Here is a 15,575-nt window from a genome sequence, read left to right as displayed (position 1 = left end):
TTTTTATGTTTTTAATTAATTTTTGTCAGAATATAGTTGATTTACAGTGTTGTGTTAGTTTCTGCTGTACAGCAAAGTGAATCAGTTGTACATAGACGTATATCCACTCTTTTAGATTCTTTTCCCATATAGGTCTTTACAAAGTATTGAGTAGAGTTCCCTGTGCTATACAGTAGGTTCTTATTAGTTATCTATTTTATATATAGTAGTGTGTATATGTCAATCCCAATCTCCCAATTTATCCCTCCCCCACCATTTCCCCCTTGGTAACCGTAAGTTTGTTTTCTACATCTGTGACTCTGCTTCTGTTTTGTAAATAAGTTCATCTGTACCACATTTTTAGATTCCACATACAAGTGATATATTTGTCTTTCTCTCTGACTTACTTCACTCAGTATGACAATCTCTAGGTGACAAGGGAGTTCTGACTCATGCCACAACGTGGTTGAACCTTGAAAACATGATGCTCAGTGAAAGAAGCCAGTCACAAAAGGCCACATGTTGTGTCATCCCATTTCTATGAAATCTCCAGAATAGGCCAAAAAAAAAAAAAAAAAAAGCATATTGGTGGTTTCCAGGGGCTGAGGGGAAAGGAAAGGGGAGTGACTGCTAACAGGTCTGAGGTTTCCTTTTGGGGGGATGAAAACGTCTTGGAATTCGAGGTGATGGTTGCCCAACATAGTGAATGAACTAAAAGCCATCGAATTGTTCACTTTAAAACGGTTAACTCTATGTTCTGTGAATTTCACTTCAATTAAAAAAAAGACCATGTTCCATCTTGCCTCATCTCCCCCTCTCAGATCAGCCCCTTCATCAATGAGAACACCAGACAGAAGTTCCTCATCTACAGCGGCAGCAATTATCAGGGCCCCGGAGGCCTTGTCGACTACCTGGACAAAGAAGTGATCCCCGACTTCCTCGGGGGAGAGTGCCTGGTAAGGCCCCAGCGGGCCCTGTGCTTTCGGCATGGGGAGGGTCTGTGGCCTGGGAGAGGCAGGGCTGCCGATGGAAGGAGGCGGGAGGAGGGCAGGCCCTTTGTGTGTGCTCTGACCTGGGGAGGGCCTTGCTGGCTCTTTGGGGCAGAGCTTGTCCTCTCTGAAGGAGGGGCCTGACCTTCGTTCTTTCATACATAGTGAGCGAAACAGAAGTTTCCCAAAAGCTCAGAGACCAGGCCAGGCAAAGGCTTACCCCTCTGTATTCCCATCCAGGACGTTGCTAGGCAGCAGTTAGAGTTTAGCTGCTGGCTTTGCACCCTCTGCTGCAAGGGGAGGGGATTCAAATGTCCCAGCGGCCTGAACCCCAGAGCTGGTGTACCCAAAGGGACTTATCCCTAACCCACAGCCTCATGGCAGGCGATGATCAGGAAACTGCTTCCAGGGGAGGCGGCCCCAGACCCCCTTTTTCCCCCCAGACCACTTTTATTGCCTGCCCTGGGGGGTGAGATGATAGGCAGGGGTGACCCTATCTCATGACTGTGGGAGGGCAGGCCTTTTCCTTTCTCCAACAGAAATCTCAAACAGCAAGCTTTCATGATTTCAGGGTAAAGAGAGACGTTTCCTAGGAATTTTGCCAAGCTTACCCAGGCCTCCCCAATGGTCAGGATATGTATGCATGTTATAAGTGTGGCTTCAGGGGTCACAGAGCACCTTTCTGTGGGTCAGCCAGGCCTGGCTGGGCCCTGACTGTCTCTGGTGTCTTTGTCCCCCAGTGTAACGTCCCTGAAGGAGGGCTGGTCCCCAAGTCCCTCTATCTGACGGAAGAGGATCAGGAACACAGAGACCAGCTGCGGCAGTGGAGAGAGACCTACCAGGCGGCCAGTGTGCTCCGTGCGGCCCCGCATGAGGTGCCGGGGTCCTGGCCTGGGAGGGCCTGCTGGGCTGGGTGTCATCTTAGGTCAGGGACCCCGAAGTGGGGTCTGAGACAAGGGTTCTTGTGCCAGTGATTTGCAGAGGCTGAGGGCTCAGGAGAAACCTGTAAGGAGGGCGGGGGCAGAAGCTAAGCCAAGAGCCGGTTTCAGCCACCTTCTAGCCCAGCCTGATCCACGAGGAGAGCATGGCAGGGGGTCAGGCTTTTGTACCCTCACATCAGCCAGTCATTGGCTGTGGGTCACCCTGCTTCAGGGTGGATCCTCCCAGGCATTTCAGACAGAGGTGGGTCTGTTTGTCCAGAGCAATTCTTGGATTTGGGGTCGGGGCTGAGGGAATGGAGACCGGGGTGGGCACCCACACCCCTGCAGCCGACTTCCCCACCCCAGCCCCCGCCAGACTGGCCATTCAGACCTCACCTGTCACCTGTCCCCACGTAGGTCGCAGTGGAGATTCTGGAGAGGGAGTCAGTCATCACCTGGGACTTTGACATCCTGCAAGGGGACGTGATGTTCAGTCTGTACTACACCAAGCAGGCGCCCAAGCCAGGCCCCCGGGAGCCCGGGGCCAGGGCTGGCGGGCAGCTGACAGACAAAGGCTGGGCCCTGGGTGCAGATTACAGCCGTGTGGAGGCCCCCCTCATCTGCCGGGAAGGGGAGAGCATCCAGGTTCTGTTTCTTTTTTTTTTTTTTAATTTATTTATGTATTTATTTTTTTGCCCGTGTTGGGTCTTCGTTGCTGTGCACGGCTTGTCTCTAGTTGCGGTGAGCGGGGGCTACTCCTTCGTTGTGGTGCACGGGCTTCTCATTGCGGTGGCTTCTTTTGCTGCGGAGCATGGACCCTAGAGTGCGTGGGCTTCAGCAGTTGCAGTGTGCGGGCTCTAGGGCGCATGGGCTTCATTAGCTGTGGCTCGCAGGCTCTAGAGCACAGGCTCAGTAGTTGTGGAACACGGGCTTAGTTGCTCCGAGGCATGTGGGATCTTCCCGGACCAGGGATCGAACCCGTGTCCCCTGCACTGGCAGGTGGATTCTTAACCACTGCGCCACCAGGGAAGTCCCCAGGTTCTGTTTTTTGGTTCATTTATTCATTCATCACTCAGGACTGAGTGTCCACTGTGCGCTGGGTTCTGGGAATACAGCAATGGATAAACTGGACCCGGTCTCTGGCCTCAGAGACCCTGCGGGACAGTTGGGGAGAAAGACAGATTCTGGCAGGACCCCATCCTCAGAATCCCGAGACTCTTGTCGAAGATGCAGGTTGCTGGGGCCCACGGCAGGAGGGCCGGCTCAGAACCTCTGGGCATGGGGCCTGGTGTCTGTATCCCTCACCTCTCACCGTGATTCCTTATGCACAAGTTTTCAGAACCCAGGCAGCAGAGAAACTGTAGGTCTGGGAACAGCACTCGGACGTCTCACCAGAACATGAGCCACCCCTGCTGACCCCCACATTCTCCATGAGGCCGGTGCTTGCAGGTTAAACATCACCAGCCTCAAACACACATGCACGCACGCACGCACTGGCGAGCAGTGCAGATCTTACTGGAGGCTTCCTAAGGGAATTGAGCAGACAGTTGTCACATCATACACCAGCACCCCCGCCCCAGGGTCCCACCGAACATCCCAGCCTTTTCAAAGTTGCTCTTCTTATAAAAACTAACACCCTCCTTTCTTGCTGTCCCTCTGCCCTCAACAAACTCTAAGCACATTTAAGCTCCCTTTCCAGGTCTCCTCAATTTGCAAATCCCACTTGGCAGGACAAGAGCCCAACAAAATCCAGGTGTTTAACCAAACCACACCTCTGTTGTCCTATAGCCACACCCCCTAGGCCTCGACCCCCACCCCCCATCCCGATTAAGAGGAAGGCTCTCAGCTGCCAGGGATATGGGGTAACAGCAGAGGGGAAGCAAAGGTGGCTTTGGGACACCCCAAAAGGAAGGATTTGCTGGTGGACTGGTTTAGAAAGGGGCTCCTGTCCCCTGGTGGACCAGGGCCTCAGGCGTGTGGCTGCTGTGTTTCAGGGCTCCCACGTGACCCAGTGGCCTGGTGTCTACCTGCTCCAGTGGCAAATGCACAGCGCCCCTGGCCACATGGCCTGCAGCCTCCCGGGCGTGGAGGATGTCCTGATGGCCCTGCACAGCCCTGGCCCCAGGTGCAAACTCCTCTACTACTACGAGGTGCTGGCGTCTGAGGACTTCAGGTACGAGGGGCCCCGGACTCCCTTCCAGGCCAGGCCCACAGCACGCCTGAGGCCACTTTCTTCTGTGCTAGGGACACTGGATTCACCTCCTCTACTTGCCCTCAAGCTTCTCCAGGGGTGGGGCCCTGGCATGGGTGTTGTTAAACTTGCCAGTGGCTCAGCACCTTTTCATGAGCGATCAGATCACTATGCTGCTTCAGCCTCAGCTGCAGAACCTTCCCTTCAAATGAAACAATGGACAGAAGCCTAACATACCAGATTGATTGGTGGGGGGAGAAGGGGAGCCTGAGCCCTCCTATTTGTACCTCCCCTCACTCCTAGAATTCCATAAAACTGGGTTTGGACTGCTCTAGAACATTCTAGAATAATGCCTCACAGACGACTCTCTCCAAGTGTTGCTGTCAGAGGGACAGGGAAGTGTAGTGGTTAAGACCTCCAGCACTTCCTGGTTGCTCTGTGACCTCAGGCAAGTCACTTTAGTTCTCTGAGCCCCAACTGTTAAATAGGAGCCCCTACGTCATGGGGTTGTCCTGAGGATGAGATGGTTGGGGAAAGCCTGCCCTTCACCTGAGCATACAGTAAGCACTCAATAGTGGTTTCTTCCAGACCTTGTGTTTTATCTTTTAAAAACAAGTGTGATCTTGCATCCTGCTTCGTGATATATCTGTGTAGTTTCCTTCTAAAAATGACGCTTTAAATTCTTTACCAATGAGTAAATTTGAGGCTCCAAGAGGGCATTGAGTCTGGACCCATATCCAAGGCAGAGCTCCAGGGATCCTAGGGGCACATGCAGGTGGCACAGGAAATGCTGGGCCTGGGAATTCCCTGGCGGTCCAGTGGTTAGGACTCCGCGCTTTCACTGCTGAGGATGTGGGTTCAATCCTTGGTTGGGGAACGAAGATCCCACAAGCCGTAAGCACACCCCCCCCCCCAAAAAAGAAATGCTGGGCCAGCATCTTTACTCCAAAGGGAGACCCCACAGGGTGTCAGAGGGTGGTGATTCCCTTTGGGAAGCAGCCTGTTTTGGCCATTGGGGCTCAGTGTGGGAGAGAGAGACTGAGGTCCAGAGGGACTCAGACACACAGACACCTGCATCTGGGGGCTGCTGCCTTCGGAAGGGCAGGTGGAGGCTGAGGGGTGGGCCAGATGCTGCTTGCCAGCCTGTCTTGTCTGGTCAGTGTGGGGGAACCTTGCTGCCCTGACCTTCAGTAGTGTCAGGAGAGAACCAGTTCAAGGCTGCTCTCAGTGGGCAACCAGTGGCCCTGAGGGGACCAGACAGATAGGGTCTTCCATCATGGAGCAGGAGACCATGTAACCACACCCAAGCACCGATAGATGCCATGAAGTTATTCCAGCCTGGGGTCCTTGCTCAAGGTCACACTCCAGGAGGTGCTAGAGGCCTTAACATAGGGCGCTGTCAGAGCCCAGGACCAGGCCTGGCACAGGGTGGGCAGGGGTGCGGGGGTGTGGGGGAGGTGTCTGGGAAGTGACATCGGAGTTGAGATCTAGGCAGTGTGCACACGATCACCTGGAGGGCTCGTCAAGATGCAGACGCTGATTGTGCAGCTCTGGGGCGGGCCTGAGAGTCTGCAGCTCCAACAAGCTCCAGGAGACGCTGGTGATGCTGGTCCCCGGACCACACTTTGAGTAGCTGGGCCCTAAGGCTGCACTCTCCAACCCAGTAGCTCCTAGCCAAAGGTAACAATTTAAACATAGCGATTAGAACTAAATAAAATTAAAAGTTCAGTTCCTGGTCACACTAGCCACATCTAGAATGCCCAGCAGCCCCATGTGGCCAATGGCAGCCGTGTTGGACAGCGCAGATATGGGACATCTGTTATTTGTCATAGCAGAAAGGTCTCCTGGACAGTGCTGCTCCGTAGTCTGGAGTGGGATCTGACTGGACAAATTGGGCAGGAGAAAAAGGCTTCTGGCAGCAGGTGCAGACACACAAGGCCCCAAGATGGGAGGCAGGTGTCAGAGGAGCTGAAAGGAGGCGGAGAGGGGAGGCTGGAGATAACGGGGTCCCCTCTGGGCCATGCTAGGCCCCCAGGTCAGGGAAGCCCCTGAATGGTAGGTGGAAGGCTGGGCTCTTCTTGCGGGGAAGGGGGTGCAGGGAAATGGGCTGGGCTTCGTTTCTCATCACAGCTTCACTTACTTTTCTCTCTGCACTTGCCCTCTGTGCCTGGGGCGGTTACCAGCCTTGTGGAAAGGGCCCTGGGGCCTCATTTGCACCCAGGCCTGTGTCACCACCAGAAGGCAACGTGTGTGTGCTCCCTCCCCAGGGGCTCCATGTCCAGCCTGGAATCCTGCAGCAGCCGCTTCTCCCAGCTCAGCAGCACCACCTCCTCCTCCTCCAGCCAGTCCCACAGCAGCTCCCTGGTCTCCAGATAGTCAGGACCGAGCCCTGCGGGGCAGCCTGCTCGCCTCCCACATCCACAAGTATCCACGAGGCCTGGGACCGTGTGGGCTGCAGCCCTGGATCTGGACATAGCCAAAGTCGGGTTGGCTGGAGCCCCGTGGGCTCTTGAAGTGGTGAGAACAGAATCATCTCCGATGGGGCTTCGCGTATGAAAAGCCAAGGGGTGGGCTAACCACGTTCAGGTCTGGGGGCTCAGGGATGTCATCAGGCTCAGTGCCCCCCACCGCCACCTCTGGCTCTGCTTCCCTGGGGTGGCCTCCTTCTCAGGGGCCTTCTAAGACTATTGGGGCTCCCCCCATAAGAAGCAGGAATGTTGGGTGTTCACCATAGCATCTAAACCCGTAGCGATGCCCTGGGTCCCAGGATATGCTGGTGAGCAGTTATATGAGTTACAGGCTCCACTTTGTGGGGGAGCCGCCTACCCTGGACTTGAAATTCATTTTCCCAGCACATGACTGGGCAGGCCTAACCCTGACCACCCCTGACTTGAAGAGGGTGGGAAGGCCCAGCTTTTCTGCTGAGTTCCAGGCAGTGATAAAGCAGCTCTGGCTATCTTTATACTCTCTGGAGGTCCCTTTCTCTCCTGGGAATCTGTTTAATTTTAACTTTTTTGGTTGTACGTCACCTCCCAGTGGCTTAAACAAAAAAGGGTGACCATTCATGGGTGCATGTAACTGGCCAGTGTAGGAGGACTTGCTTCAGGTAAGGCTGGGTCCAGGCTCTCAATGTGTCATCAGGACTCCCCTGTGGGGTGAGGGCTATGACTTTGTTGCAGCTGCCCTGGGGCAAATCTGACCCCCAGAACCAGCTCCAATATTGAAAGACTTTCCCTGAGTTCCTGCATGGGAGGGGTGTGGGTCTCCTTGGGGTCTGAGGACATTTCTCCTTTCATTTCCTGGGCCTGCAAAAAGGCAACAGGTCAGAGGTCACCACTGGCAGCCTGCAGTCTGATCTGGCCTGCTTTTAGTGTTTTTGTTTTCTGCCTAAACAAAAGGTTTAAAAATTGGGGCATTTCACACAGAAATCAGGATTTATAGCTTCACTTAGGCATATAGGAGTGTTGGCCAAACAGAGCCACTATTGCTGTGTAAAAGACAACACAGCTGCGCCCCTGGATGGGGCCACCCCAGCCCCCACCCCTCTCTATCAACCCACCCCTAGCCCACATCACTCACTTGAATTATCTGCCTGGGAGGGACTTCACTGAAATAGCTCCACAGTCTGGGGCGAGAGACTCAGCGTTACTTTCATCTCACAGCTTTGCTTACAGTTGGGGTTGTCTCTGGCTGACACCCAGAGTCGCTGGGCCTTGCCCAAGGGGTGAGTTCACAACCACGGGGATGTCACCTCCATGCAAGCTCGGCATGACGGGGCAAGGACCTACTTCCATGCCACCCTCAACCCCATACCTGGAGTAGAGGGAAGGAGCCATCCTCAGAGAACCCCTTCTCCCCGCAGAGAGGGAGCCTTGCCCACCTTTAAGGTTTTCAGTTCACTTCTCAGATATAGGAACAAAATCCCAAACTCTGCATCCTGCATTAAGGTGTATGTGTACATGCATGAGGGAGAGAGGGAGGAAGATTGGAGACATTCTTAAAACTAATTGCTCCCATGTCACCAGGCGTTTATCGCTGGGAGCAATCTGCGATATTTTCAACTATCTTTAGGTGAATTTCTAGCTTGTCTCTACAAACTAGAAGCATTTTGGGGTAAGCTGCCCTGGCACTCCCCGCACACTTAGTGTCTAGGACTAGCCCCCAGTGAAGGATGGAGAAGCCTTTCCTTCACTTGAGGTTATAAGTGGCTTTTGACAAGTGGTACCTGGATCTGCTGATTCCAGAGAGGAAGGTCGGCTGTCAGCCGTCCAGACTTAGCAGCAGCGATAAGGAGCCTCAGCCCTCTCCTTTTGAGAGCTTGCTCTCCTCCCTCCCTCGGGAAAGCCCCAGTTCAAACACGTTTAAGCAACAAAGGGAATTCCCTGGCTCCTGTAACTGGGATGGCCAAGGGTGGTGCTTGCTTGCTCCAGGTACGGCTGCATCCAGGAGCCCAGTGTCCTCAGGCTCATGTGCTGATCCTTAGCCTCACCCAGGCCTCTTGGTTCTGCATCACTTTGTATGCTGGCCTGTCCTCTCCTCCACCTGCAGGGGAGGGTGGCTGCCAGCAGCCCCTAGCCTACAACCACAGGGCTCTTAATCTCTAAGCCAGAAAGAGACTCTTTCCATCTCAAATCCCAGAGAAGACTCTGACTGGCCCTGGGCAAGTCACGTGCTCACTCTTGTGGACATACTGGCCAAGAGGCTGGAGGTCCTGTGATCGACATTCCCTCCAGAAGCCAACAGTGGAGTAGGGGAGGGCCAGTCACCCAATGGACAAAGGGAGCTGGGCCACAGGAGCAGCAGGTGACCACAGTGGCATCTGCTGTTGTTCTTCTGTGCTGGAGGTCCCTGGGGCCCATGTTGGAGCATCATCAATCAGTAGCCATTCTTCTTACCTTTAGGAGGCTTGGGGTTAAAAATCCAAGGAAGCGCTGCCAAGCTCTTGGCTTCTAAATTTCCCCAGACCCCAGGGCTGGAAGCTCCTTGACTTGGTTTCTTTCTCCATCTTGTTCATTAACCTATTGTGGCCAGGACAGAAATGGCCCATTAGCAATAGGACCTGCCCAGGCACTGGGTTTAGGAGCCTGGGTCGTAAAATCTCGACAAAGTGGGGTTCAAGCCCCAGCCATCCTTTCACTAGCCGTGTGACCTCCAGCAGGTGACTTAACCTCTCTTTGCCTGAATATCCTTATCTGTAAAACAGGGATAGCAGTGCCTACCTCATTCAGTGGGTTGTAGTGGGATGAAACAAGAGTGGCTGTGAAGTCCTCAGCCTGGCACATGGAAAGCTCTTGATAAGAGTCAGTGGTTATTCTGATTATTTAATGCTTCTCATCCAAAGACTCCAGACTTCCTGTGAGGACAGCCGTCACTGTTTTACACACTGTGCATCTGGAGAAAAGTGGGAGATTGGGATACTAGTTACCTCTGACTTTCCCTTTTTAGAAACTGCTTGTGTTCTCTGGGCACATCCACTCATCTGTAAGAGCATCATTTCAAGTGGTGTTTCCCTCAGCAAGCTACAGAATGTTCCCCCCACGGGTTGAGACTTTTTTTCCTACCCTGCGTCTGGGATTTCTCCCCCCTGTAAAATGAACTGATCACACAGTCTGTTTCAGCCAGGAAAACACGATGTTTCTTGTTCACCTGACCGTTTGCTCCAACCAGAAGCATTAAACGTTTTAGATTTGGATATACCTCTGTTGTCCACTTCCTAGAACCCTGGAGGTTTCCCTGGGTTTGTTCAAGAATTACTCAGCTGTTGTTTAAAAGACTGAAGAGCGTGTTCAACAGGGGTGACAACACCCTCAAGGGACTGCAGATTGGTTCTTGGGGGGAAGAGGGGGGCACAAAAAAATCACGTTTTTAACATATAAAGCACAAATATAGTGTATTAGTTTCCTAGGGTTGCCGTACCAAATTACCACAAAGCTGTACCTTCAAACAGTAGAAATTGATTCCCTCACAGTCCGGAGGGCAGAAATCTGAGATGAAGGTGTTGGTAGGGTTGTGTTCCCTCCTAAGGCTTTAGGGGAGGATCCTTCCTGCCTCTTCCAGCCTCTGGAGGCTCCTGGCGTTCCTTGGCTTGTGGCCACATCACTCCAATCTCTGCCTCTGTCTTTACCTGGCCGTCACCTCTTTGTGTCTCCTGTTATATAAGGACACCCAGTCATTGGATTTAGGGCCCATTCAATCCAGGATGATTTCATCTCAAGACCCTTAACCAATTACACTGGCCAAGAATGCTGCTTCCATGTAAGGTCACATTCTGAGGTCCTGGGTGGACACGAATTCTGGGGCGACGCTATTCAACCCACCACATATGCATACAGTGCATGAACAGACACACGTGCAGTTTTCAGTGTATTAAATGTGGGCCTCTAGGACCCACTCATCACTGCCAACACCGAGTCTTGGGAGTGGGCTCCTGGATTCTACTTGCCAGGTATCCAGGTGAAGGTGAGGGCCCTGCTGTGCATCTTCCTGGGCTGCTCTGCCCTCTCCCCTGGGTTTTACCCAAGTCCCAGAATTGCATCAGAGGACAGCCAAGTCCTGACATCAGGAGGGGGCGGGGGCCTGTCTGGGGTGGCCCCTGTCCTTCCTGTGAGCTCCCCTGGGACACGGAGTAAAGTGTCACAGGCATCGTGGGATTCCCTTTTTTTTTGGCCGCAGCCGTGCAGCTTGCAGGATCTTAGCTCCCCAACCAGGGATTGAACCCGGGGCCCCAGCAGTGAAAGCGCTGAGTCCTAACCACTGGAAGGGTCCCTTGTTTTGGAGCAGGCGGCCAAGGACTGTCGGGGGAGCAGAGGAGGTGCGGTTCCTGTGGCTGCGTTAGGCGCCCCCCCATCCCCTCCCCACCCCCACCCGAGAGGGAGCAATCAAGCTGCTGCTTTTCCACTGGTTGCCCAGGAGCTGTTGGGCAGGGGCTCTCAGAACAGCCAGCCGCCATGGCTGTTCTGCGGTGAAGAGCTCCCTGTGGCAGGCGAGCTGGGGTCAGGTCCCACTGCTGACATCTGGGAGGCCCCTTGGGGTTTCGGTCCAGAGAGGGCAGAACACAACACACACAGCCTCCCTGTGGCCCAGAGGCTTCCTCTGGGACCAATTCTCCCTCCGAGGCCAGGGGGCCTCTGCAGAGGAGGCGGGTCTCAGGGTGCAAGCAGCTCTTGTGGGAGTTTGGGCAGAGCCTGGAAGGAGCTGGAAAGAGCGGGAAGGAAAGGCATGGGGTGGCTCTCAAACTTCTCCCCAGCCCATTTCCCCTCCCCTCCCTTCAGCGCCCACCAAGGCACTGCTGAGAAATGCGGGTCCCCAAAAGGCACAATTTGAAACCCCTGATCTAAGAGTCCTGGAGCCAGGACACAGACCCTTCGAGAATCCAATGAAAGCTGTGGCATCACACTTGAATCCCGTTTCCATTTCAGTGCTCCTGAGCCCACCCGTTGACCCCAGGATTGGAATCTTTTTCTGGGGTCTTTCCAGATACTAAAATTAGATAAGGAGCAGCGCAGCAGCTGAGACACATGTCACCATGGCAACTGCCCAACACACAGAACTCTTGGGGTTCCAAGTCAGGCCCCCAGGACTTCTAGTACACATTCTGTGCCCGGGAGTCTTCCATCACTCCCATGGGGTGGGGAAGGGACACTTGCACTGCCAGAACTAGTCCATATTAACCCCCGACCAGCAGTACTGATGACTTAGGCTCCTATATATTCGTGTCACAGGTGTTCCGCCAACACCACAGGTAGGTACTGGAATCTCAGACACTATTTTGCCTCCTGCTCCATGTCCCATCTAAGATCTGCAAATTCCCAAGTCCAAAATGTGCCCCTGCTGGGGTGGCATGTCATGAGTTTCAGATTCTTGGGGTTGCCAGAGACCCCAAAATCCAACACAAACTCTCTCAAGCAAAATGGGGATTTACTGGTCCATGTAATTGGGAAGTCCAAGAATGCTTCAGGTATAGCTGGATCCAGGGGATAAAACATCCCCCTTTCTTGGTTGGGTTCTTCTCCATATTGGCATCACTCTCCTCCATGTGGCCCACACCCTGGATGCTGGACAATCCTGGCAGAGTTTCTCACCCCCACTTCCAGCAGAAGTTCCAGGGTGGGCTCTGATTGGCCGATTGGGACAGATGCCTATCTCTGAACCATCCACTGAGACCACCTGGGACTTGGAGGGAGGTAACAGTGCCAGCCAAACCACAAGGATGGAGACTGGGGGAGAGGTATTACCTAAAGGCAACATGAGGGAGGCTCTCGCCTGTGGCTCTCGATGCCCTGCCCACCTTCCCTAGGCAGAGGACATTTGGATATATGAACCTGCAACTCTCTCTGTGATGGCTACCTCTCGTGGCTGTAGCATCCCCCCGTCCCTGAGAAGGGCAGACTGGAAGTGCCAGGGAGTTAACCCCCAAGAGCAGTTCTCAACCTGATGAATGAATGTAGGCTGATAAACACCCCCAGTTCCCCATGAGCAGGTGGCCAACTCCGAGGTGTTCTCTCCACCCCCCCAAAGGTCCCAGGGGTTGAGCCTGGCCGCCCACAGTGGGAGCTGCTCACTCAGGCACCATGTACGGGCTGCCTTCCCTTCCCAGACTCACTTTTCTGTCCCCCAGCAGGGCTTCCTGGGGTCGCCTCCCAAATAAACTACTTGCCCTCACATCCTAGTGTCAGGTTCTGCTGCCAGGGGACCCAGCCTAAGAAGGGAAGTTACTGAAAGAAGACAGACTGGATGCTGGGCAAAGATAGATACCAGTGGGTCTTCCCCGGTGGCCCAGTGGTTAGGACTCAGCACTTTCACTGCTGTGGCCTGGGTTCAATCAATCCCTGGTCAGGGAACTAAGATCCTGCAAGCTGCACAGCCTGGCCAAAAAAAAATATATTAAAATAAATAAAATTTAAAAAGATACCTGCTTGTGACAAATTTTTTAAAAATCCAAGGGCCACAGGGAGGGCAAATGTGGGCAGGACTCACATGGCTCAGAGTGTCCTAGGGACCCTCAGGCACGCCACGATGGACCCTCCCCGGCTACTGCTGTGCTCTCTCTGGCCTGGAGTCCACTAGGCCTGTGCCCAGCACTGTAACTCTCCAGCCAGCTGCCAGCACAGCTGAGAACAAAGATGCCCTCAGTGGATGTCAAACCCTTCAAGACAAGGGTTTCCACAGCCTGCTGCCTCAGGACCCCCGGGGGTGCTCCCTGTAAATTCCTTGACCCCCCCAACTCCCGCCCCTGAGATTCTGATTCAGTGGGTCATTCAGGGAGAATACATTCAGACCCACAGCCAGGCTTTAAGAGCTGTCTTAGGAATATGCCAAATCGATTCTAAGGTGCCTGGGAACTTGTCTGAGCTCTTGAAACTATTTCCTACCCCTGAATACTGGCAGCAAAACATCAAAGCAGCCCAGGGGTTCATTAAAAGAAAGCAAAATATGGGACTTCCCTGGTAGTCCAGTGGTTAGGACTCTGCGCTGCCGCTGCAGTGGGCATGAGTTCAACCCCTGGTCAGGGAACTAAGATCCTGCATACCACACAGCGTGGCCAAAAAATAAGTAAATAAAAGCAAAATACAAAACTAAACTTCCAGGTGGAGATGAAACACAAGGTCCCTGGAGGAACACATGAACTTGGTTGTTTGTATTTCTGGAAGAAGGAATAAAAACCTGCAACATTCTCCTGGATCTTTGGACAAGTGGTGGTCAAGTTCCTGGACATGCTGTGAAAGCCACTCCCCTCCTTCCTCCAACCTGGTCACAAACTCAGGACAGGGGCTGAGTGAGAAGGGAGAACTTTTGGTGGCTTGGTGGTGGGTATTGTGGGCTGTGGGCTGATGGGTCCACTAGGTGCTTGATGAGATGTGCCCCAGGACACCGACAGACCCTGGCCTGTGGCACCTACTGTAGGACCCAAACGTCCTGTTCCCTGTAGGGAATGTCGCAGACTGGCATGGCAGCTCTCCACACCCTGTCTCCAGGGGAGACAAAGACATACAGACCCACAGATGCATCCCTGCAGGAACCTGGAGGCTGGGAGCTGGCCTGTGACATTTCACTTCTCTGAACCGAATACTTCCTTTCTAAAGTGAAACTAGACCCGTGTTACAGTAGCTCACCTGCAGTGATGGGTTCAGTCAGCCTCCTGCATTCATGTTCCTTTGCAGCTTTTCATCAAGGGGTGAAGCTTCAAGAGGCTTCACATCTCTCGCTGGATCCCCATCTCCATGTTCATCCCAAGCCTGAGCCAGCCTCCTGGAGGATGACACCACACGGACCAGAGCTATGTCCTCAGCTGTGGCCACCCCAGACCAGGCCCCAGCTGGCCCATTAGCTGATGGCAGGCACATAAGTGAGCCCAGCTGGACTCGTTGATCCTAGCCCAGATCAACAGAATCACCCAGCTGACCTTAGAAGCACAAGAAACAATTATCTTTCATGAGAAGCAATGACTGGTTGTTTAAAGCCACCAGTTCTGGGCTCGTTTTCTGCACAGCACTAAGTAACCGCTAAGTTACAGTCCAAGATCAAGGTGCTGGCAGATTCCACTCTTGGTGATGGCCCGCTTCCTGGCTTGTAGACGGCCATCCTCTCACCGTGTGTTCTCACAGCCTTGTCCTTTTGTGTGCACGCGGAGATGGTGCTCTCCTGTCTTTTTTTTTTTTTTTTTAATATTTATTTATTTTTGGCTGTGTTGGGTCTTTGTTTCTGTGCGAGGGCTTTCTCTAGTTGTGGCAAGCGGGGGCCACTCTTCATCGCGGTGCGCGGGCCTCTCACTGTCGCGGCCTCTCTTGTTGCGGAGCACAAGCTCCAGATGCACAGGCTCAGTAGCTGTGGCTCACAGGCCTAGTTGCTCCGCGGCATGTGGGATCTTCCCAGACCAGGGCTCGAACCCGTGTCCCCTGCATTGGCAGGCAGATTCTCAACCACTGCGCCACCAGGGAAGCCCTCCTCCTCTTCTTATAAGGGCACCACCCTCATGACCTCATCTAAGCCTAATTTAATTAAACCAAAGGCCCCACCTCCAAATACCATCACATTGGGAGTTAGGGCTTCAACATACAAACCTTGGGGGGACGCAAACATTCAGTCCATCACATGCCTGGATCTATTTGAGGACCTGCTGGAAACAGCAGCACCTCCCCCACCTCCCCTCCCCCCAAAGCTTCTAAGCACACAGTGTGATATATATTCATGGGGCAGGGTGTCTCCAGGCACTTCCTAAAGACCCTTCGAGGCCACAAGTTACAAACTCTAATACTCGCAGGGATGCAGGTCACAGGCGAGGGAAGCCAGCTGCTGGGGCTGTTCTGAGCTGGAGAGGACAGATCCAGACCGCACCAGCCATTCTCAGCTCGGACAAGTCATTGCCTCCTTGCTGCGGCAGGAGGGCATCAGCTGGGGCTTCGAGCTCTCTCTTTCTTTTAAAGAGAAACCAGAGGACTTCCCTCGTGGTGCAGGGGTTAAGAATCCGCCTGCCAATGCAGGGGACATGGGTTCAAG

General features: G+C 53.6%; 1 protein-coding gene and 1 long non-coding RNA gene across 2 annotated transcripts in view; one reads left to right on the top strand and one right to left on the bottom strand.

The window, feature by feature from the left end:
• Positions 1–9,319, top strand: part of SEC14L5 (SEC14 like lipid binding 5) — a 41,654-nt gene extending 32,335 nt beyond the window's left edge. Inside the window, exons 12-16 of the mRNA XM_057529055.1 lie at positions 801–935; positions 1,709–1,843; positions 2,306–2,533; positions 3,883–4,061; positions 6,347–9,319. Coding sequence (XP_057385038.1) covers positions 801–935; positions 1,709–1,843; positions 2,306–2,533; positions 3,883–4,061; positions 6,347–6,455 — 786 coding nt within the window. The 3' untranslated portion in view covers positions 6,456–9,319. The remainder of the gene's footprint in view (positions 1–800; positions 936–1,708; positions 1,844–2,305; positions 2,534–3,882; positions 4,062–6,346) is intronic.
• Positions 928–14,714, bottom strand: LOC130704869 (uncharacterized). Its single transcript, XR_009005389.1, has 6 exons — positions 14,192–14,714; positions 10,017–10,227; positions 9,299–9,470; positions 8,975–9,097; positions 2,285–5,749; positions 928–1,971 (listed from the first exon to the last, which is right to left on the bottom strand). It is a non-coding gene; the product is annotated as an uncharacterized LOC130704869 (long non-coding RNA).
• Positions 14,715–15,575: the final 861 nt, after the last annotated feature.

This window comes from Balaenoptera acutorostrata, chromosome 15, assembly GCF_949987535.1.
Source record: "Balaenoptera acutorostrata chromosome 15, mBalAcu1.1, whole genome shotgun sequence".
Classification (NCBI taxonomy): Eukaryota; Metazoa; Chordata; class Mammalia; order Artiodactyla; family Balaenopteridae; genus Balaenoptera; species Balaenoptera acutorostrata.
Note: the sequence above shows the minus strand (reverse complement) of the source record. Positions and strands in the feature narration are given on the sequence as shown.